Source organism: Carex rostrata, chromosome 30, assembly GCF_964058835.1.
Source record: "Carex rostrata chromosome 30, lpCarRost1.2, whole genome shotgun sequence".
In the NCBI taxonomy this organism is placed as follows: Eukaryota; Viridiplantae; Streptophyta; class Magnoliopsida; order Poales; family Cyperaceae; genus Carex; species Carex rostrata.
The window spans coordinates 3,233,475-3,257,485 of NC_135947.1; the positions used below are offsets into that span (position 1 = coordinate 3,233,475).

The following is a 24,011-nucleotide window of genomic DNA, read 5'->3' on the forward strand; positions in this document are numbered from 1 at the left end:
CAGCCTCCAATTGAGAATGGGCATGGACACAGAAATTGAACTGAAAAATATTGTTCTCATGAGAAAAAAAAAATTCAGTTGACAGTAACGCAGCCGAACAGGACCTAAGAGTGAGAGGCTACACATGGTAGGTACTTTGCAAAGCGTGGGTCACTATGTACGCACTATGAATTTATATCTTTGTTTTCAAAACTCAAACAATCAATTCGAACCACTCAACATAATATCCATATGATAATGTATGGTCACAAGACGAAATTGCGTATATTTTTTAAAAACTGTAGAAAATTACATGATCTAACAATTTTGGAACATCTAAAACTAGTGATTTTCTACCAACCTTAAAAAATACATATAGTAAAAAAAATTCTAAAAAAATATAAAATTTGTTCCCCTAGTATATTTTCATATAAAAGATCATATTAAACGGTTCAAATTAATCAACTATTTGGATTTAAAAAAATAGAAATATAAATTTATAGTACACATGGATCTGTGCTTTGCAAAGTACCATTAAGTCACTCAAAACTTAGCTGTGGACAGTACAAGAATGGGACAGTACTCGTGAGAGTAAAAGTGTATTTTGCCAACTGGAATCAGCAACAGAAGGACTTAACGATGGTATATTTATTTAGATTTAAAGGTGAAGTTTATTTATCAAGATTATGTGTGGTACAGAGAGATCGAGCAGAAACATAAAGAAGATAATTATTATCACTATTATATTGTTTTGCTAATATAAAAGTAATTAAAATGCATATTAATTAAGTAGCATAAAAGTTAGGCTAAAAACTCTTTTGTAATTACAAAACAAAATAATAATTGACAGGAGCTTAACCACCGGATAAGTCTTTGTCAATGTAAACACAAAACACCCAATATATATAGTGATCAGTTTTGAAGGTTTTTCCTTTCAACAAGGTACTTCTCCTAATGCATGCAACCTACTTTTATAGCAAAATCTGACAATTTTCTTTGGTGAGCATTGGCCATCATAATAAAGTTTATTAATTGTTATGTTTGATAGAGAGATTGAGTGAAAAGAACAAATTAAGAATTAATTGTTGTTACTATATTATCATATAAGATAAGAGTGATCCATTATTCTTTCACTTTTTGATCAACAAGAATAGCATTATTTCAGGATTAATGAAGCTATTATCATTTGTACCACAAAGGAAGTGCCGCCTAATTTAAAAAAAAAAAAAAAATAGAAGGAAGATTGAAGAATTAAAATATTTCCAACGCAATCAATAATTCCGTCTGAACTCTTTTTCAATAACTCTGTTAGAATTTTTGCCAAATTTGCTTTATTACGATTCAAATATAAACAAATACAATTCTTATTTTTTTATTTTTTTATATTTGAACGGTTTATCCAAGTCACTCATCAATGTGATCTAGATATTTAAATCAATCAAAGTTTGATCATATTTTAAAAAAAACATCTATTTTTGAATATTTTTCAAAGATGAATCTATTTCATATGCTACAATTTTATTTCTTTTACAATAACAGAGTCATCATTAAAAAAAATAGTAAAAATAAAATGAATCAATGTAGATCTAAAGTTCCATAAAGAGATTGAAAATATGATGACCTTATTAGCTTTCATTTCCGTAGAATACGTTTTAAAAAGAAAATTTTATTTTGAGAAACAGTTCAAATTTTGAAATAAGCAACTTGTATAAATAAATAAACTTGCATTGACAAATTCTAGATACTAATAATAGTTTTTTTTTTTTCATTTCTAATGACATATGCATAATGCAATAAGTAGTTGCATTTTAGCTTCAGACACATTAAACACGTCTATTAAATAAGAAGATAGCATATGAGAATATATATGAATAGTCTGACCAATATAGATAAAAATGAAATAAAATTATACATACATACGTACAAAATATAAATGATATGACATGATCAATTTATATTTTTTAAATAAGATTTATACATTTATAGTTAAATTGAGTCTAAATAACAAATGTCCAATTAAGTTTTGAATAATTATAACAAACCCCCCACTCCCATCCCCCCATTTTCCCCGCACTCTCTCTCTTCCTTAACTGCCATATATCTCCCCACTAATTTTCCTAAAAGTTTCCTTTTATCCCCCCACTAATTATAAGAAACCCCCCCACTCCCATCCCCGCATTAATTATGCATTCCTCTAATAACAATTCTCGCGTTAATTATTGCTTTAAAAACAATCTGCGCATTAATTATACTGTTATCTAATAACAATCACTGTTAATAAATGCTTATCTGTTAATTGATGTTCAAAAAAGTATTTATCATTATTTCTGAGAAGTAATTACCCTTGTAACATATAGTTTTTATCCATGTAACATAGAGTATTTATCATTATGTCTGAAAGTATTTATCATTGATGTTTTACTGTAAGTTACAATTATGTCTGAGAAGTATTTATCTATGCAATACAAAGTATTTATCCATGTAACATAACGTATTTATCATTATGCATGAGAGTATTTATCATTGATGTTTTACTGAAAGTTGCAAGTATGCTTGAGAAGTATTTATCCATGTAACATAAAGTATTTATCCATATAATGTAAAGTATTTATCATTATGTCTCAGAGTATTTATCATTGGGTGAGAGGATTGTTTATTTAATGGTCTCCAGTTATGCGGGGACGATTCAAAAAAAAAAGAAATTTTGTGCGGCAACAATTAATGGATTGATTTATTCTTTCATAAATAGAGATCATTGCATAGGGTTTAATACCTGATAAATTCAAGTTAAATACTTTGATGCTTCAAGTTAAATACTAACAATTTTTTAAACGCTCATTGATGATTGAGCAGTCCCCCCATATTTAATGGTCACCAGTTGTGCGGGGACGATTCAAAAAAAAGGAAATTTTGTGCGGGGACAATTAATGGATTGATTTATTCTTTCATAAATAGAGATCATTGCATAGGATTTAATACCTGACAAATTCAAGGTAAATACTTTAATGCTTCAAGTTAAATACCCGCAGTTTTTTAAACGCTCATTAATGATTGAGCGGCCCCCCATGTTTTTTTTGGCAGTATCTGCGGGGATAAATGCGGGGATAAACCTGCGGGGATTGTTATCACTGTCCTTAAGTTTTATGTTTTGATCCAAACAACAGACATTTCATTTTTGTAAGCAATTAATTCAAAGTGAAGTTGAGACATGTAGATATGTAACACGCCCCCCACCTAACTCATTATTCACCAAAATTTCAAAACACCAGGCCCTTCTCAATCTGAGTGTGTGTCTCTATCTCATATACTAGCGGAAAAGTGCGGTGCTACAAGACAACGACAGCTAGGATTTAGTCCGGGCTCTGATATTATTAAAGTTATTGAAAGTGAAATTTTCTACATATTTCAATAAACCATTATATACAAATATATAGATAAAAGAAAATCTAGAATAGGAAATAACAACTACTATCTAATTACAGCTATTATCTAATTACATCTATTATTACTATTATTTTTTTCATTTAACACAAGTCACTCATCAATGTGATCTAGATATTTAAATCAATCAAAGTTTGATCATATTAAAAAAAAAATTATCTATTTTTGAATTTTGTCAAAGATGAATCTATTTCATATGCTACAATTTTATTTCTTTTACAATTAATAACAGAGTAATCATTAAAAAAAATAGTAAAAAGAAAATGAATCAATGTAGATCTAAAGTTCCATAAAGAGATTGAAAATATGATGACCTTATTAGCTTTCATTTCCGTAGAATACGTTTTAAATTTTTTATTTTATCTTGAGAAACAGTTCAAATTTTGAAATAAGCAACTTGTATAAATAAAAAAACTTGCATTGACAAATTCTAGATACTATTAATAGTTTTTTTTTTTTTCATTTCTAATGACATATGCATAATGCAATAAGTAGTTGCATTTTAGCTTCAGACACATTAAACACATCTATTAAATAAGAAGATAGCATATGAGAATATATATGAATCGTCTGACCAATATAGATAAAAATGAAATAAAATTATACATACATACATACATACGTACAAAATATAAATGATATGACATGATCAATTTATATTTTTTAAATAAGATTTATACATTTATAATTAAATTGAGTCTAAATAACAAATGTCCAATTAATTTTTATGTTTTGATCCAAACAACAGACATTTCATTTTTGTAAGCAATTAATTCAAAGTGAAGTTGAGACATGTAGGTATGTAACACGCCCCCACCTAACTCATTATTCACCTAAATTTCAGAACACCAGGCCCTTCTCAATCTGAGTGTGTGTCTCTATCTCATATTCTCATATACTACAATTAATAAAAAAAAAAAACAAACCAATCCGTTTGCATCCAGTGCTTCTAATCCTCTCCAATTACGACACAAATGGACATATCCCTACTACTTATGAGTCCTGATAACTGCATGCACTGTGAAAACAAATAGAAAATGAACTATAATAGAAATAAAGGTGATAAACTGATAATAGGTGGTTTATATTTTATTATATTATATTTTTTGTATTCAGGTTGGATCCAAAGGACCAGTCGTAGAAATAAAAGGGCAAAGTATCCACTCAGGTCCGACATTTTTATTTTTACTCAATTAAAAAAATAATTTAATAATAATAACCATGATCCAGGAACAATTTTAAAACTACCCAAGCCGTGGAAAAATTCCACGGTCCCAACTTTTTTTTTTTTTTACAAAACATAATTTTTTTTTTGAATTGAAATATTATAAATGTTGAATATATTTTTTTAAAAATAGATGAAATACAATATAATTTGATTTATTAGAAAGACTGTAACAAATAACCCGGATCAACATTTTTCAGGTCGGATTTTTCGCGGCTGTAAAAAAATTAATATATTTCATTAATGGTTATTATAAAAAAAAATGCTTGGATTCTGAGTTATTGATCCCGGTTCAAAAGTCATTTCTAGGTAATACATAAAATATTGTCATCCTTCTAGTACATTTAATTTCTAAAAAGTTGTATCTATTTTTGAAAAAAACAAAAAATTTAAGTTATTTAATGATTGTTATTCAAAAAGAATTCTCAAAATAGATACAACTTTTTAGAAATTAAATGTACTAGAAGGATGACAATATTTTATGTATTACCTAGAAGTGACTTTTGAATCGGGATCAATAACTCAGAATCCAAGCATTTTAATTTTTTTATAATAACACATAATGAAATATATTAATTTTTCCTACAGCAGCGAAAAATTCGACCTGAAAAATGTTGTTCCGGGTTATTTGTTACAGTCTTTCTAATAAATCAAATTATATTGTATTTCATCTATTTTTAAAGAAATATATTCAACATTTCTAATATTTCAATTCAAAAAATAAAAAATTCTGTTTTATAAAAAAAAAAAATTGGGACCGTGGAAAAATTCAACGGCTTGGGTAGTTTTAAAAATGTTCTTGATCATGGTTATTATTATTAAATTATTTTTTTAATTGGATAAAAATAAAAATGTCGGCACTCAGGTACCATAAAAGATTCCTCCTACTTTATGGTTTGAGGTTAACAGATGCTTTGAGATTTGTGCCAGTTGAAAATAACAGTCCAGATTCACTAATTCTAAAAGATTCCCTATTATGGTATTGGAGAGGATCTGAATTCAAAATAAAGGGGGTAATATAATCGAAATGTTTTCTCCATTACTGAAATGAATGGAGAGAAAACATCTTCATTTGCTTCTAAACCAATCAAATAGTTTAAAATTGTGGATTGCTTTACGCACTCGCTGAATGTCAGTTAGCTACCACCTCTTTTGAATGCTCTATATATTTGAAGGGAAAGACCAGTACTGCTATAGTGAGCCAAGCTTGAAAGATAGACACCGCGAGAGAAACGAAACAAAAAAAAAAAAAAAAGAACAGAGAGAGAGAGAGATGAAGGAAATGAGCGGTATGAAGGGGACAGTGGTTGTAACTGGAGCGTCCGGTTTTATCGGTACATGGCTTGTGATGAAACTTCTCCAGGCTGGATACACTGTTAGAGCTACTGTTAGAGATCCTTGTAAGCATTTAAACCCTAGTTTTTATTACTAGCTAGCTACTAATGATATAAAAGATTAAGAGCAATATATATCTTCAAATATAGGTTACATTTTGGGTAATTTGGCACAATGATTTCTTTTGGGGTGTCACTTGTTGTTACTTTTGTTTATTTGAAATGGTGATAACAAATTTATTCCTGTTGCGGTAATACTTCTACAGTAGTATTTCAAAAAGTGAAAACAATAAATAAATCTTCAACCAAGCTGATTTGTTATCACGCTTATATGTTTTTTAGACTCTTTAAAATCGCATGTATAAACGCGTTAACAAGTTGAACAGATTTATATATGAGGTCTCAGGATCTCGTATCCTCTGCATTAACTCAAAAGGGAATCTTTTGAGTTAATGAATTCTGATCATCCGATTTGTTTTAAGATTTATGCAGACTAGATCTTCACTGAGTTAATGCAGAGGATATCAGAATCTCAGTACAGTTGTCCTATAATCATATTATATAAAAAAAGAAAAAATTAGTTATTTGCCACTCCAAAACCTTCAAATTTGAAAAATGTTATCTCGAAATTTAAAATTGTAATAATGCCACTATAAACTTCATTAATTTTTAATTTTGTCACTTCAAATAATTAATGACTAAAATACTCTCATTTCTTTTCCTCTTCTTCTTCTCCTGCCATGGCGAAAGGCCTATATTAAGCCTTGCTTGCTTCTGTGATCCTCTTTGATCCATCTTTCCTTGTCATATCTTGACCTGGTATAAGTTGAGTTCCATTTTTGTACTAGGAAAAAACAGAACGATGTTAATCTTTCCTGTCTGTATATCAATGGCCTTGAAATTATTCTTGGATGAAGAAGAATTTCACATCAAAAAAAATTATCAGGTAATTTTAAGTCAACCATGCACATCACTATCTGTCTGACTGGCTGCTATGAAATCAATTGGTACAACCTAGCTATTCTATTCCTGTGTTCAATTGCTTGTACATCAACACTCAGAAACTTGTGACACTGCCACTAAGTCAATATTTATTCTTCGCCGGGGTTCAATCTTTCAGTAGCACTGATGTCAAGCTGCCATTTGTTCTCATTAGAGTCAAATAGGCCTTTCGCTGTGGCAGGAGAAGAATGGAGAGTATTTTAGTCATTAATTATTTGGAGTGACAAAATTAGAAATTAATGAAGTTTAGAGTGGTATTATTACAATTTTAAATTTTAGAATGACATTTTTCAAATTTGAAGGTTTTCAAGTGGCAAATAACTAATTTTCTCAAAAAATAAAAAAATTGTGTTATTAATTGTCAATGTTCTACCTGAAGGACTAAGGTACATATCAGACTCCAAGTACAGTTGTCGTGATTCGCGTTCCAAGTCTTGGATCTTTCAAAATTAATGATTAATTTACTTATTTGTTTGTTTGTTTATCTACTCTGATCTGAGTGAGAATTGTTTAAAATCCGAGCACAGTTGTCGTGATTGGTGTCCCATCTCCAAATCTGAGCGCATGCATTTAAAACCAGGAAACCGATTTCAAATTAAAACCATATTTAATTAATAGATTCTTCTCCTGTATACAGTAAAGGCGTATTCGGAATTTATTGTTTACGTGGAAAAATAATTCAGAATTTTTTTTTTCAAGTTAATTTTTAAATTAGTTCAAAAATTTTACAATTCTATTCTCATTTTTATTCCCCTCTGTCCGCCGATGCATCCATTTGTCAAAATAATTTTCTCGACTAATTTGGTCAAGGGAAAATGCGATAAACGCATCCGAAATATTTGGACTAGTTCCTCTCCAGTCTCCCTGACAAATTGACGAGCAGATTTGAATTTTACTAATATTATCTCACGCGCAAGCATTTTTAAACTGTAGCCTGCCATCAATAATATTTAAAAAAATAAAAGTCAATTAATGTATTGTTAATTTTACATTCTTCATATTTCAATTAATTTAGAGGAGGGTTTAAATGTCTCCATTTTTAAAAGCTTTACTAGCTCAAAATTTTAAACTTAATTAAAAGTCAAAATAAAACCGTTAGATATAAACTATATTATTTTCTCTTTGTGCTCATAAAAAAATTATGACATTTCAATTTTACTTTTATGTGAATTAATAAGTTAAAAAATCAACGTCTAGAAATTATCCACATTAGTACGTTTTTTAAAAGCTCTTGATGACAACTAAAACAAAATTGAAATGTCATAATTTTTTACACATACATAGATAAAATGATGTATATCATATCTAATGGTTTTATTTTGACTTCTAAGTTTAAAATTTTGAGTTATTAAATTTTTTAAAAATGAACGCATGGTGGAGACAAAAAATGGAGGCATTTGAATCCTCCTCTTCTTGTATTTATTATCTTCCAGTATAACATGTATAAATTGACGGATGGTCACATGCGTAGCCGTCAGAAAATTCAGGAAATCCAGATCTGATCATGTTTTCTCGGATTATTTATCTCAGTCTTCCGTCTCTGTCAATAGAAAATAACATGAGGCAAACCTATAGACATCTTCACCGATAAAATATATAAATATATTGTTAGATAAAGCAAATAAAATAAAGCAACTAATTAATTCTACAAACCAAAATTATACCCAAAATGATGCATTTCGCTAGTCAACTGTCTCTGCATATAATGTAATTAAAAAGAAAATAACCTTTTGATTATTTTCTACCATGAAGTAATCACCCCTTAGATAAGTTAGATCCAAAACTTATGGAAAAGCTGTGATAATAAATAATTTGCTAACTACAATAATTAATTGTTAAACTTGACTACTCCTTTTGGCAGTAAATCAGAATAGAACGAAGCCGTTGCTTGATCTGCCCGGGTCTAGTGAGCGACTGTCGCTATGGAAAGCTGATCTCAGTGAGCCCGAAAGCTTTCATGAGGTCATAAAGGGATGCACAGGTGTTTTCCATGTCGCCACCCCTATGGATTTTGAATCCAAAGACCCCGAGGTAAATTTTGATCCTATTATTGTTCGTAAAATTAACAATAACATAAATGAAAAAGAAGAAAGAACCGTAGTAATATAATAAATTAGAGTTGCTTGTTCCTGATAAACTGATGATGATTTGTATCACCTGAATATTTCAACAAACACCATTGTGTGCTCTGAAAAAAAATACTCAACGTGTATCCATACTAATTCATCAAATATCTAAATTGTTATACTTGTACAGTTGTACATAGCATTGCAGTATGCAACTTCCATTTGATGAAATTTGCATTTTGAGTTACCTACTGTTAATTCCACTTTCACATAATTTTTTTTATTTTGTCTCTATGCAGAATGAAGTGATAAAACCAACAATTGAAGGAATGGTTGCAATTTTGAAGTCATGTAAGGAAGCCGGTACCGTCAAGCGTGTGGTGTTCACATCCTCAGCCGGTACCGTAAACGTAGAAGAGCATATGAAGCCAGTGTATGACGAGACATGCTGGAGTGACATTGACTTCTGCCGAAGGGTCAAAATGACTGGCTGGGTATGGCATTTCATACTTTTTCTTTTTCTTTTTCGTTTGAGCAAGTGGAATTCATTTTATACATTTATCGGCACTTAATCTTCAAACAATCATTTCAACAAAGTCAATATCTCATATTGGATAAGTAAATGAAGACTATTAATTTACATATATACATATAGCAGGTTGCATTAATTAATTTCATTTAAACACCAGACTTTAAGAAACGTAACTGGAGCTAAAACAAAAAAAATATATATATCAGAATTTGAGAAAAATTCAAACACAGTAATGTAATTAATGAATTGTTATACAGATGTACTTTGTATCGAAAACTCTGGCCGAACAGGCAGCATGGAAGTATGCAGAAGAGAATGGAATAGACCTAATTACTATAATCCCGACACTGGTTGTGGGCCCCTTTTTGTCGACAGGCATGCCTCCTAGCTTGATCACTTCACTAGCTCTCATCACAGGTACTTACTGCACTTGAAATTACTGCCTCATTATAATTTTTTTTGTATGTGCTAAGAAAATGTTTTTATGTTAGGAACTGAATCGCACTACACGATCTTGAAGAATATTCAATTTGTTCACTTGGATGATCTATGTGAATCCCACATTTTCCTATTTGAGAACCCGGAGGCTAAGGGACGGTACATTTGTTCTTCGCATGATACCACCATTTATGACCTCGCAAGGATGCTCCAGAATGGTTACCCTGAATACGACATACCGCAAAAGTTAGTGCTCTTTAGATATCCCTCGCATGGTTTCAATTAATGTCCCTTACATGGTTGATCAATTGTTCAATTGATTTTTCAATTCCCACTAATTGAAGTTCATAATCACCATATCCAGTTTCGGGCACCAACAATTTCTTTTGATTTAACAGTTCGACACTTATTTTTATTTCTTTTGCCTCAGTTTTTCAAAGGAAAAACTTCTAATAAAAGAAAATTTAGTAGCATTAACCATGTAAACTACAATTTTAGGTTCAAGTGGAATGAAGAGGATCTGCCGACCATCCAATTTTCTTCAAGAAAGCTTCTAGACATGGGATTCAATTTCAAATACACTATGGAGGAGATGTTTGATCAAGCTATCCAGAAATGCCGTGAGATGAAACTGATACCTCTAAGTACCAAAGAGGAAGCCAAGGAGCAAAGCCGTAATGGGTCTATCGAACCAACATCCATCTCAGTCTGAAGCTCTATTCCATCCAAAAAATTGTTACTATATTTATTACAATAATTGAATTCTAATGCCTTGTGTAAGAAGTTTTTGTTGGGTTGTTTTAGGTGGATTTGTAGTGCTGTACTGTTTGTTGGTTGCCTGTGTATTTACGAGTAGTTTTCGTATTTAACTGTTTATTAAATAAGCCACCAGCTGCATGCAAGTGGCCTAAATGTCGAGGGTTAGTTTAAATTGCTCTGTTGAATGAAAGTCGAATGGTGGCGATTCTAATTAATTAACCCCTGTTTAATTGTATCTTTAATTAGGATCGATTTATTTTACAAATAAGATCTTAAATGAAAATTGGATGCTGGTAATTCGAATTAATCATGCAGTGCATACAAAGACATTTAGATATGAACGGGAAGAAATTATTCTGATTATCAAAGGAAAAATGATATACCATGAGCTAGCTAGCTAATTTGGGTTAATAACTCTATATTTAAATGTTGAGCAACAATTATTTTTTATTTTAAATTTTCACTAAGTGGGATGGATTCCTTGACCAAATATTAATTGTCAATATTCAATATGATGTATCAGACTCTGTTTCTAAGTCTTGGTCCTTTCAAAATTAATGATAATATATTTTATGCGTAAGGCTATGGTAATATACAATATTACACAACAGTCCGCGCTATAAATTCATATTTTCATGTTTGAAAGTCCAATCAATGTGAATTATTGAACATTATTTTCATGTAAAAATATACTTAAAAACCAAAATTTACATTTTTTTATAACTTTTTTATTATTGGAAAACACTTGATTTGAAAAAAAAAAGTAACCATCCAAAAACAATAGTTTTCTACCTATAAACATTGTAACTAAGTTTTAAAAATTATCTAATTTACTCTTTAAATATATTTTCTTGTAAAAATTATATTTAGTGATTCAAATCGACAGTTTAAATTTAAAACTAGATATATAAATCTATAGCACTGATTCATCTGTAAAAAATAAATAATATAAAATGACTAAGATATACTAATATGTATATTACATACTGTAATATACATATTAGTATATCTTAGTCATATTATATTTATTTTTTTGATAAAATTTCTAGTGTACTCATACAAACTTTCAAAATAGTCAATTTCTCAACACCATAATATCTAATATCTCCATCCAAACTTAACTTTCTTTTTCTATCCCCTTATCTTTATTTAACTTTTTATTCAATTGTTTCAAAAATAAATTTGACAATTATACCCTCCTCTCTTCGTCTCCTCCACAGTATACACAAGTACCTATTTCAAATCTGATAGTTCTTGTAGTAAAAAGAACTCAAAGAAAAAAAATACTGTCTGCCACATGAGAATTTTTCCATTTTCATTTGACCGATATCAAATAAATATGTATGCTGCTGCTTTCACTAATTGGGATGGGAAGGTTATTAATTAATTGGCTAGTTGCTCTTTCCTCCGCACCAAAAAAGTGCTTTGTAATTTTGTTTGTAATTTACTTCAAGAAAGCAAGTGGCGTAGTTGTTCGCTCAGTTCATTCAAACTATTAGCTCCTTAGAGTAATACGGATTAATTCGAGGGATTATATATGATATAAACTTTCTGATTCAAAGTGGACAATTCATAACCTCTTTTTGGAACCATCCGATGCATTATATACAACTAGAGAAGACCGCTAAATATCAACCAACTTTTTTTGTATTTAGAGCCTAAATTATCTCTATCTGGACAAATTATTCTAAAATAAACAAAAGTAGAGAGGAGAGAGAGGAGGGTATATTTGTTAATTTTATTTTTAAAATAATTAAATAAAAAGTTAAATAAAGAGAAGGGGATAGAAGAAAGAAACTTGAGTTTTAATGAGGGTATTAGATATTATGATATTTATATGGGAAAATTCAAAATTGACTTTTTGAAAGTTTGTATGGGTACACTAGAATTTTTTTTTTTTTTTTTTAATTTGATTTGTTTTCGATCCCTCTTTTTTTTATTATTTGATTCTCTGCTCCGATCTGCGTTTGATTTGTTTTCGATCCAATCATCCTTCATCCAAGTGTCGTCTGTCTACAAACTGAGTGCATTTAAAAGGAGAGATATTACTGATTCGAAACATATTTAACAAATAAATTATTCTCCAGTTTTAGTCAATGGACGTATCCATTTTCCAAAAATAAATGATTTTCTTGTCTAATTTGGTGAAGGGAAAAAGGAAAAGAAAAAAAAAAATCTGAAATGTGGACGGTTTCCTCTCCAGTTTCCCTCCATTCTTACAAGCTGGAGTATATTGTTTATTTTATATTCTCCATCTTTCAAATGATGAGGATGTTGGATCGTTCGACAACAAAAGATTAACAGTGAAGCATTAAAAGAGTTTAAGGAGCGCTAAAGAACTGATGTTCGGTTGTCTTAATCTGTCAATGAAAGTTAAGGAAGCTAAAGAAAAAGGTAGATGTGCCTTAAGGTTCGGGCAGATGATTAAGATCCGGGCAAAAGGGTGCTAAATGAGATATTCTTAATCAACGCTTAGAAACCGGTGTTCAGCAGAATTAAACAACAAGTACAAAATATTTATTTTATCTTCTTATTTATTTCTATATACTTCCATTTAGTGATTTGCAAGCGGGCCGCACCAGGCAAAACCCGTGGCGGGCGACGGGTGGAACGGGCACGGGTACAACGGGCCGGGCATCAGGGATTTAATTTAAAAAACCCTTGCCCTGCCCATTTCAAACCCATGCCTGTCTCGGGTTCGGGAGCAGGGCGGTCCGGGTTCACGGGTAGGCCAGTTCGGGTTCACGGATAGACGGGTTTTTTTTGTAATTTTTTTTTCTGTTTCGGCCTCTGTTCCGGCCAGAAGAAATATCAAAATTCTTCTTCTTCTTTTTTTTTTTTTTGTAAACCAATAAATTATAAAACAAAATTCATTTAAACTAAAATTCATTTGACATGGTTGTATATTTGAACTCAATAATTTTTGTTATAATAAAATATAAATCAAAATTACTAATTATTTTAAAACAATGTTGCTTAAATCAATTACTTTAAAACAATAAAATATAAATAAAAAATTTCTTAAATTAATTACTTTAAAAATAATTATGAATTATTTTAAAACAATAGATTAAAACATTTTCGAACCGTTCATTTTCATGCAGGAAATCAATGGTCGGTCTGCAATAAAATCTTTCCAAATCTATTTTAAAATGATCAAGGAAGAACATTGAACGTAACCAACATAAAAGTTCGGAAGTTTTATTATGTAGGTGCTTAGATCCAACATGAAGTGTTTATGACTATACGATACTTCAATTTTCAATCAACTAGATGGATGGGTAAATAAAAATAAAATTTGATCAAACTTGTATACAAGACAGTAAATGTAGTGCTATTTAATATAAACAGTTTTGATCGATCAACAGATGATATATTCTCGTGCTTCTTCATTAACTCACCAAACAAGAGTATGTTTTATGTTCATGTATAGAAGATGTGAGTAATGTAAGCAATAAATACGCTATAACATTAATTATTGCATAAATTTAATTAATATATGTATATGTATATATTATATGGAGTATGGCTAACACGCTTCCTCTAGCATATGGGCCGAAATGCTTCCAGTGGAAATTTGAAATTTCAAAATCCAAAAAGTCGATCTAAACCGTTCATCTCCTTCTCCATATTAATATCTACTTGGAGACCAAATTTTACATTTTTCTGAAATTTTTTACTATTTATTAAGCCACTTTGAAAATCGCTGATCCAACGGTGGCTTAACAAAACAGTAAAACCATTGGATCAGCGATTTTCAAAGTGGCTTAATAAATAGTAAAAAATTTCAGAAAAATGTAAAATTTGGTCTCCAAGCAGATATTAATATGGAGAAGGAGATGAACGGTTCAGATTGACTTTTTGGATTTTGAAATTTCAAATTTCTACCGGAAGCATTTCGGCCCATATGCTAGAGGAAGCGCGTTAGCCGTACTCATATTATATGTATATATAATATAATGAGATGGGCTACGGTGAGTTGCGAAGTAAAACACATTTCTACTTCACGCCATATTTTTATTTTGAAAGTCCAAACGACCGATTCGAACCGTTAGATATTTAATCCATATTAAAATGTGCTTGGAGACCAAATTTTATATTTTTTGGAATTTTTTTACTATTTATTAAGCATTTTTTAAAATTGATGTTTTGCTGTGAACAGTAAAAATTGTAAAATTTTCGGGACCATCAGATCGACGACTTTCAAAATTACTTAATAAATAGTAAAAAAATTCCAAAAAAATATAAAATTTGGTCTCCAAGCACATTTCAATATGGAGAACTGTTGTTCGTACAATAATCTTTTACGTCTATTTGACTAATTTGCAAAAACATACAATTATTGAATTTTACGATTTCTTCTATTTTGAGAATATGTAGGTCCAAGAAGAGTAAGAACTGCAGTATAATATGCTTGGACTGAAGAAATCACGAAGACTTTTATCAAGAATACAAATTGTAAAATCAGAAACTTGGTAAAGTATGTGTGAGGTTGATTAAAATGGGATAAAATGTTGGTAACGTTTTCAAAACGTTATAACGTTTTATATTGGTCAGAAACAGCAAACTGATCAAAAGAAGAAACAAATTACAACGTTGTAACGTTTTACAAACGTTGTAACGTTTTACAAACGTTGTAACGTTTTACAAACGTTGTAACGTTTTACAAACGTTGTAACGTTTTATAGATGTCAGAATTTTAAGTACAGCTGTACCAAAGATTGAAATTTCAAATTTAAACGTTGTAACGTTTTCTAAACGTTGGTAACGTTTTGTGAGACTTCAAAAAGTCCGAAAGCTTCACAAAAACGTTACACAAACGTTTTGAAAACGTTATAACGTTTTGCTAAGCTGTCAGAGAATTAAAACCCTAAAATCGCATTTGAATAAAACGTTGTAACGTTTTATGTCAAACAGCTCATTTTTGAGCTGACACTATAAATAGATTGAAGGGATTACTTTCAAAAGGACCTCAGCCGACCCTAATCATTTCAAAAGCGATTTTCTGAGAGCTTAGCCTACTCCATTGTTGTGAGAGCTTAAAACTTCAAAATCTCTCAAGCAACCTCAAACCTACTTCACTAATCTTGATCTAGATTAGGTTAGAGTGATCTATTGAGTGTTTCTCTTGTTCTTGAGTAGCTCGTGTGACTTTCCTTGGTTGTAAGGGCTCGCCGGCTCAAACCTCGAGTTGCTCGTGTGACTTCCCTTGTTTGTAAGGGCTCGCCGGCGCTCATCTTTCGTTGGCCGTGACTTCCCGTTTTGTAAGGGCTCACGGTTCACAATTGTAATCCTTTCATATTGGGTAATAGAAAGGCGCACCTAGAAAGAGGTTGCGACGCCCCGGAGACGTAGGCCATTGTTTTGCCGAACTCCGTTATCATTCCGCGTGTCAATTTCTCTAAACTCATCTCTTTTACTTTCAATTGCAATTTATTTTCAGTTTTTGTTCAATTAGAGGTGCATTAAGAATAACAAGAACAAGATGAACGGTTCATATTGACATTTTGAACTTTAAAATCGCAAACTATGAGCGTGAAGTAAAATAGTCGCTTTACTTCGCAACTCACCGTAGCCCACCTCATAATATAATTACAAATAATTATATATAATTTAGGTTTTTTTTACAATTATATAATATAATATAATTATACAAAAAGTTAAATTACTTTGTATGCAAACTAAAAAATTCTACAATTAATAATTACACTACAAAAACCTAAATTATACTAAACAAAATCCCGACCGTTGTACGTCTACCGTTGAACGAAAACTTAAACTGAATTTTTGAGACACTAAACGATATTTTTTTTAAATTCTGATGATTTAGATGCTCAAAGGAAATCCCCGGGGTGATATTCGAATCTGTCCCCCCCTTTCCAAAAAGTGGTCATACGCACAAATTCGACTTTTCTAACCAAAGTTATGGCAGTTTAATTTTTTTTTCAAAAGCTGAACTTTGAAAATTCATAACTAACTGTAGAAAAATCCAAATAAATTGAAATTTGTATCAATTTTATGTATTTTTTTAATGCTCTACATGCTGGTATAATTATTTTTGTAGTTTGGTCCATGTATCAGTCCATACTTGCTGATTTACCAGCAGAGGTCAAATTTGATACATATACATATATACATGAGTATACATATACATATATTATATATACATATTACATATATACATATACATATATTATATTATATATACATATAGTCATTTACATATAAGATGAATGCTAATGATTATTAAAAAAAAATTATCAAATGTCAATCTAATCACTAAATATTATCTACATATTAAAACTTAGTAGTACACCAAGTTACTATTTTATTCACATTCGACTTTTAAAATATGAATAGTTCAATATCAAATAGTATATATATATATATATATATACAGAGGAGTTTGGCTAATATAATATCAGTGTTATTTTAGCCTATATGACACCAACTCTAAAACCTATCAAATCGACTTCGAATGATTAATCCAAACCGTTCAAACCAATTTACATTATGAGTGATACGTTTACATATAAATTTTTTATATTTTTTAGTTATTTTAGTATCAGATCAAGCGGTAAAAATATTGAAAAAATGAATGTATTAAAATTAACTTAAAAACTCACATATTTGACCGCTTGACTTAATACTAAATAAATTCGAAAAGTTATAAATTTTGCATGGAAACGCACAACTAATGAAGTAGATTGGTTTGAACGATTTGGATTCACCGTTTGAAGTCGATTCGATAGGTTTTAGAGTTGGTATTATATAGGTTGAAATGACACTGATGTTATACTAGCCAAACTCTATACAGAGGAGGGATCAAGTTACAACAATTTTTGAGTTACAAGTTACCACAACCATTTTCTATATTTTTCAAAGTCCAAATCGTCAATCCAAACCATTAGATGTGATCTCTACAATAAAATGTGCCTGGAGACATTTTATTGTAGATATCACATCTAATGGTTTGGATCAACAATTTGGACTTTGAAAATGTAGAAAATGGTTGTGGTAACTTATTGTAACTTGATCCCTCCTCATATATACATAAAATTATCAAGTCACATCTTTATCTTTATAATTCCTAAATAAATAAATTTGTAACTTATATAAAAAAAATTATTCGTGCGAAAATTTATATATTTATTCGGCTAAGTACAAATCTATTGATTTATTTCTTTACACGAGTCATTTTATTTTATTTTCAAATTCTCATTCTAATTATATAGTTTCATAATTTATTTATATCTCGAAATTTTTAGTTTACATTTTAAATTGATAATATATTTTCTAAACATTCATTAGTTTAATTAGTAAAGTTTTAGTTTGATTGAAAATTTTAAATTATCACGGTTAATATTTATTTTTCTTATTAATAAAAAAACGGGAATGAAATTTGCAGGGAAATGAGAATGAAATTATGTTCAACATTCAACTTTAGAGGGAAATGGAAATGAAATTTGAATTTAAAAAAAAAATCTAAAAAAAAAGGTCACGGGTACAACAGGTACTGGCACAGGTAAGGATACAAAGGGCACGGGTATCACAGGTAAACTCGGCCGGGTTTGCGGGTTTACCCGGGTTCACGGGTACGCAGACCGGTCCGGGCGGGCACGGGTATAGCTCGATCCGGGTATGCACGGGTTTGATCTCTAAATTTCGTGACCGGCCCGTTTCAAACCCGTACATGTGTACCCGTGCATACCCGGGCACGGACACAGACACGGTCCGATCGGATAATGGACACGGACGGACTGGACCGAATTTGACCCGCCCAGATTTTAGCAAACCACTACTTCCATCAGCATAACATGAATTGCTGACTGTTTTCTCAAACAAACAAACAAACAAAAAAAGTTGCTGGATGGTCCCCATGCGTAGCCGTTAGAAATTTCAGGAAATTTTATTCAGATCACATGTTCATCTTGGGTGGGTGGGCTTCCTCTACATTTAATAAGATGATCTATTTAACTCAAGACATTTTCACCAATAAAATACATAAAACAAATAATGATGCATATATTCCACTAGTCCATTGTCCCTGCTCATACTGTAATATAAAAAATTCCTTTTGATGATTTTCTACCATGAAATAATTACCCCTTAGAAAATTTAAATCCAAAACAAAAAAACTGTACAATCTGATGATAAATAAATTGATAACAAGGATGATTATTAACTGACTTGACAACTCCTTTTAGCAGCAAATCTGAAGAGAACGAAGCCGTTGCTTGATCTGCCCGTGTCTAGTGAGCGATTATCGCTATGGAAAGCTGATCTCAGTGAGCCTGAGAGCTTTGATGAGGCCATAAAGGGATGCACCGGTGTTCTTCATGCCGCCACCTCTATGGATTTGTAGGGATTTCGGCTAGCTTAAAGTGCAACAATTTGATTCAGTTCATCAGTTTGTTCACTATCTGAAAATCAGAATTCATGTATAAAACTAATTTCAAGATTAATATAGAGTTTACTACTAGACGCATAGCAGAAATCTTCGTCTAGTTGTTCCAGCAGTTGTCCTTTTCTTCTTCTTTTACGTGTCAGATATACGCATCAGCAGAAGCAGTTGCGTCTCTATTAGTATCCACACAAACCGGTTGACAAACTAATGTAATTTGGTATGCTAGTACTGAACTGACAGCCCCTTCTTTACTCTCTTTGTCTCTCTCGTTTTCTGAAATGAAATGAACAGAATTGCTAACCAAAAACTGAGCTGCTATTACATATTTATAACATATTGCACCAGTTCACTTGAGCCTGTTCACTTGCACCAATTCGTTGAGCCTCTTTAGAAATTATTATCCTGATCTGATCATATCAGATGAGAGCAGAAATTTGGACCTTGCCCAATAAGAACCTGTTAGTACATTTCTAACATGATTTTCAATCCAAAGACTCCGGCGTAAATTTTGATGCGTAAAATTAACAATAACATAAACGAAAAAAAAGAAGAAAAAACATAGTAATAAATAAAAGTTGCTAGTTCCTGATAAACTCATGATACCCTCACTTGAATATTTACCAAACACCGTTGTGTGCTCTGAATAAAATACTCAAATGTATCCATACCAGATTACCAGTCCATCAAGCATCTGTACATAGCATTGCAGTATGTAACATTCATTCTATGACTATTGCATTTTGGTTAGCTAGTGCAGAGATCCAAATAGCTTATCAGGTTTAAATCATTAGCTAATCGGATACTATATAAAACACAATCAACATAAAGACGCAAAATTAGAAGCATTTGAATTTAAAATTTATTTCAAAGTAGTATGTTAAACTAAAAGTTTTTAAAATATTTTTGTGGTTATATCAGTTTTTTAGAATATGAAATTTTCATATGTAAATCAGTAAATGACTTGTATTTGAAAATGTGAATTACATGTCATATTATTTATTATGACTACGTACAAGTTTAGTAACTAATAATTAAAAAAATATATTATATAATTCATGTGTAAATTTGAAATTTTGTAAGGTTGTAATTTGAACTCAAATGAAGATCACAACGGTGCAATTTTGATTAAATAAAAGTTTGGTAATTAATCTCAAATGTAAGCAAGTTGAATTTTGGAAAAATGAATGATGAGCTCGCATGAGATATATATTTTTATTACTGTGAGATATTTATGTGAGGAGGACTCAAATATCTCATTACTTTCATGCTTCAATCATATCCCACATAATTATCTCTAATTTCAAGGTACAAATAAATGATCCGAACCGCTCAACATGATATCCATATTAAATTGTACTTGGAGGCTAATTTTATATTATTTAAAAAAATTCATTATTTTTTAAGATAGGTACAAAATCACTATTATTAGATGGTTCAAAATTTTCTGAAAAAATAGTAATTTTGTATCTATCTTAAAAAATAATAAAATAGTTTTAAAAAATATAAAATTTAACCTCTAAACAAATTTAATTTCTTAGAATCGTATATTTAGACTTCAAAATCAGATATAATAATGTGGGATATAGTTAGACATGAAAGCAGGGTAACTTGGTAAGCCCTCCTCATTTTACATTACTTTATGCTAAAATTATCCATAACATTGACTAGAATAGAGTTGACCATGACATCGATTTTGAACCAATTCACGCGAGCTTTTATGCATTCAATAGAAGGAATTCCACTCTTTCTTAAAAAAAGAATTATATTGTCTCTATGCAGAATGAAGTGATAAAAACCAAGAATTTTTTTTATAAACCATAATTAAGAAAATCATTTTTAGGGAACCAGTATAATTGTTTTTTTTTTTGAAAAACCACAAAGACCGAATGCTCCATTCGGTCTCCACTTTTTACTTTTCTTCAAACTGAATGGAGCATTAGGTCTCACCTATTTTTACACTTTTCCCATGCGGCCTACACCCCCGTGCAGCCTACGATGTAGTGATGCTTTTCTCCAGACCGAATGGAGGATTCGGTCTTGATGTTTTTATTTTTATTTTTTAATATAAATATACTTATACATATATATACATGTATTATATTATATATACATATATAAACATTATATTATATAGACATATATTATAAAAAAATGAGTTTATAAAAAAAAATCACAACAACGTTTATAAATAAAATACCGATCGTTAAAACTTAAATTGAATTTTTGAGGCACTAAACGACGTTTTTTTGCAATTCTGATGCTTTGAATGCCTCGGGGGTTATTCGGATCCGTCTCGTCCCCCCCCCGTTTCGAAAAGTGGTCATATGCGCAAATCCGACTTTCCTAGCCAAAGTTATGACTGTTTAAAGTTTTTTCGAAAGTTGAACTTTGAAAATTCATAACTAACTGTAGAAAAGTCCAAATAAATTGAAATTTGTATCAATTATGTGTATTTTTTAATGCTCTACATGCTCGTGTAATCACTTTTGCAGTTTGATCCCTGTATCAGTCCAGACTTGTTGATTTACCAGCAAATGTCAAATTTGATATACATATACATATATTATACATATATTATATATAGATATGTATTATATACATATATATATACATATACATATTATATATACATATATTATATTATATATACAGAGTACGGCTAACGCGCTTCCACTAGTATATCAACAATATGCTTCCGGCCTCTAAAATCAATCGAATCGGGTTCAAATGAAAAATCTGAACCATTCAAACCAATCTTCTTAACGAGAGCTTTGTTTCCATATAAAAAAATTTATGTTTCGAATTTATTTACTATCAAGTCAAGTGGTCAAAAAATGAGCAAAATAGTGCATTAAAATATGCACAAAATCCTTCATATTTTGATCGCTTGACTTGATAGTAAATAAATTTGAAACATAAAATTTTTATATGGAAACGAAGCTCTTGTTAAGGACATTGATTTGAACGGTTTAGATTTGTCATTTGAAGCCGATTTGATAAATATTAAAGGCCAAAAGCATATTGTTGATATACTAAAGGAAGCGCATTAGCCATACTCTATATATACATATACATATATTATACATATATATACATATATTATACATATATATACATATATTATACATATATATACATATATTATACATATATATACATATACATATATTATATTATATTATATTATATTATACATATATTATACATATACATAAAACATATTATGAGATGGGCTATGGTGCATTGCAATGCATAGGCCATGGTGTGCATTGGACCATAAATCACCGATTCAAAGTTCAAATGACCGATCCAAACCGTTCATCTTATTCTCCATATTAATATGTACTTGGAGACCAAATTTTATATTTTTTGGAATTTTTTTATTATTTATTAAGCCACTTTGAAAATCGATGATCCAACGGTGGCTTCTGATTTTACTGTTCCAAACAGTCACCGTTGGATCAGCGATTTTCAAAGTGGCTTAATAAATAGTAAAAAAATTCCAAAAAATATAAAATTTGGTCTCCAAGCACATATTAATATGGAGAACAAGATGAACGGTTTGGATCGGTCATTTGGACTTTGAATCGGTGATTTATGGTCCAATGCACACCATGGCCTATGCATTGCAATGCACCATAGCCCATCTCAACATATTATATATACATAAAAAGGAATTATTCGGATCTTCTGTGGCCGAGATCGTGAAAAACTGAAAAAGCTGGTGAGACCTAATGCTCCATTCGGTCTCGAGAAAAGCAAAAAGTGGAGACCGAATGGAGCATTCGATCTTTGTGGTTTTTCAAAAAAAAAAAACAATCAGGCTAGTTCTCTAAAAATGATTTTCTTAATTATGGTTTTTAAAAAAATTCAACAATAGAAGGAATGATGGGAATTTTGAAGTCATTTAAGGAAGCCGGTACGGTCAAGCGTGTGGTGTTTACATCCTCTGCTGGTACCGTAAACACAGTAGAACAAAGCAAGCTGGTGTATGGAGTAACATTGAATTCTGCCGACGGGTCAAAATCACTGGCTGAGTATGTATGGCATCTTGTACTTCTTTTTCTTTTGAAGGGTATGACATTTATTGGTGCTTAATCTTCAAACATCATTTCAACAAGTCAAATATCTCATACCGGGTAAGTAAATAACTATTACAAATTTGCATAAAGCAGATTGCATTAATTTCATTGAAGCACCAGACTTTCACAGCCATAACAGGAGCCAAAACAAAAACACAATATCAGAATTTGAGGAAAAAAAAAATTAATACTATAATGTAGTGAATTGTTTTACAGATGTACTTTGTATCGAAAACTATGAAATAAAAAAAAAGATATAAAAAAGATTTTTTTTTACTTTTTACTATTAACACAGCTATTTTTAATGATTATACTATGAAATAAAGAGAAAATGAAGTTTATTTATTTTATTGAACAGTTCAACACTCATTTTTATTTCTTGGCCTCAGTTTTTCAAAGGAAAAACTTCTTACAAAAGAAAGTTAGTCGCACTTACCATGTAAACTATAGATGCAGATTTAAGGGGATAGAAGAGGTTCTGCCGGTGGTCCATTTTCTTCGAAAAAGCTTCTAGACATGGGATTCAAGTTCAACTACACCATGGAGGAGATGTTTGATCAAGCTATCCCAAGATGCCGTGAGATGAAACTGATACCTTTAAGAACCAAAGAGAAACAAAGGAGAAAAGCCGTAATGGGTCTATCAAACCAACATCCGTTTCAGTCTGAACCTCTATTGCATCCAGAAAATTAAATTATTACTATATATATTTACAGCAGTAATTGAATTCTGGTGTCTTGTCTAAG

The 24,011-nt window shown here is 30.6% G+C and overlaps 1 protein-coding gene across 2 annotated transcripts in view; it reads left to right on the forward strand.

Annotated features, from left to right (window-relative positions):
* The window catches only part of LOC144547112 (dihydroflavonol 4-reductase-like), an 80,378-nt gene extending 69,383 nt beyond the window's left edge, over positions 1–10,995 (forward strand). The window contains exons 2-7 of one of the 2 annotated variants that reach the window (XM_078295721.1): positions 5,907–6,045; positions 8,843–9,012; positions 9,347–9,541; positions 9,837–9,996; positions 10,071–10,263; positions 10,516–10,995. In XM_078295721.1, coding sequence (XP_078151847.1) covers positions 5,919–6,045; positions 8,843–9,012; positions 9,347–9,541; positions 9,837–9,996; positions 10,071–10,263; positions 10,516–10,729 — 1,059 coding nt within the window. In that variant the 5' untranslated portion in view covers positions 5,907–5,918 and the 3' untranslated portion in view covers positions 10,730–10,995. Of the gene's footprint in view, positions 1–5,847; positions 6,046–8,842; positions 9,013–9,346; positions 9,542–9,836; positions 9,997–10,070; positions 10,264–10,515 lie in introns of those variants that run through there. The other variant, XM_078295720.1, reaches the window with a different exon arrangement.
* Positions 10,996–24,011: the final 13,016 nt, after the last annotated feature.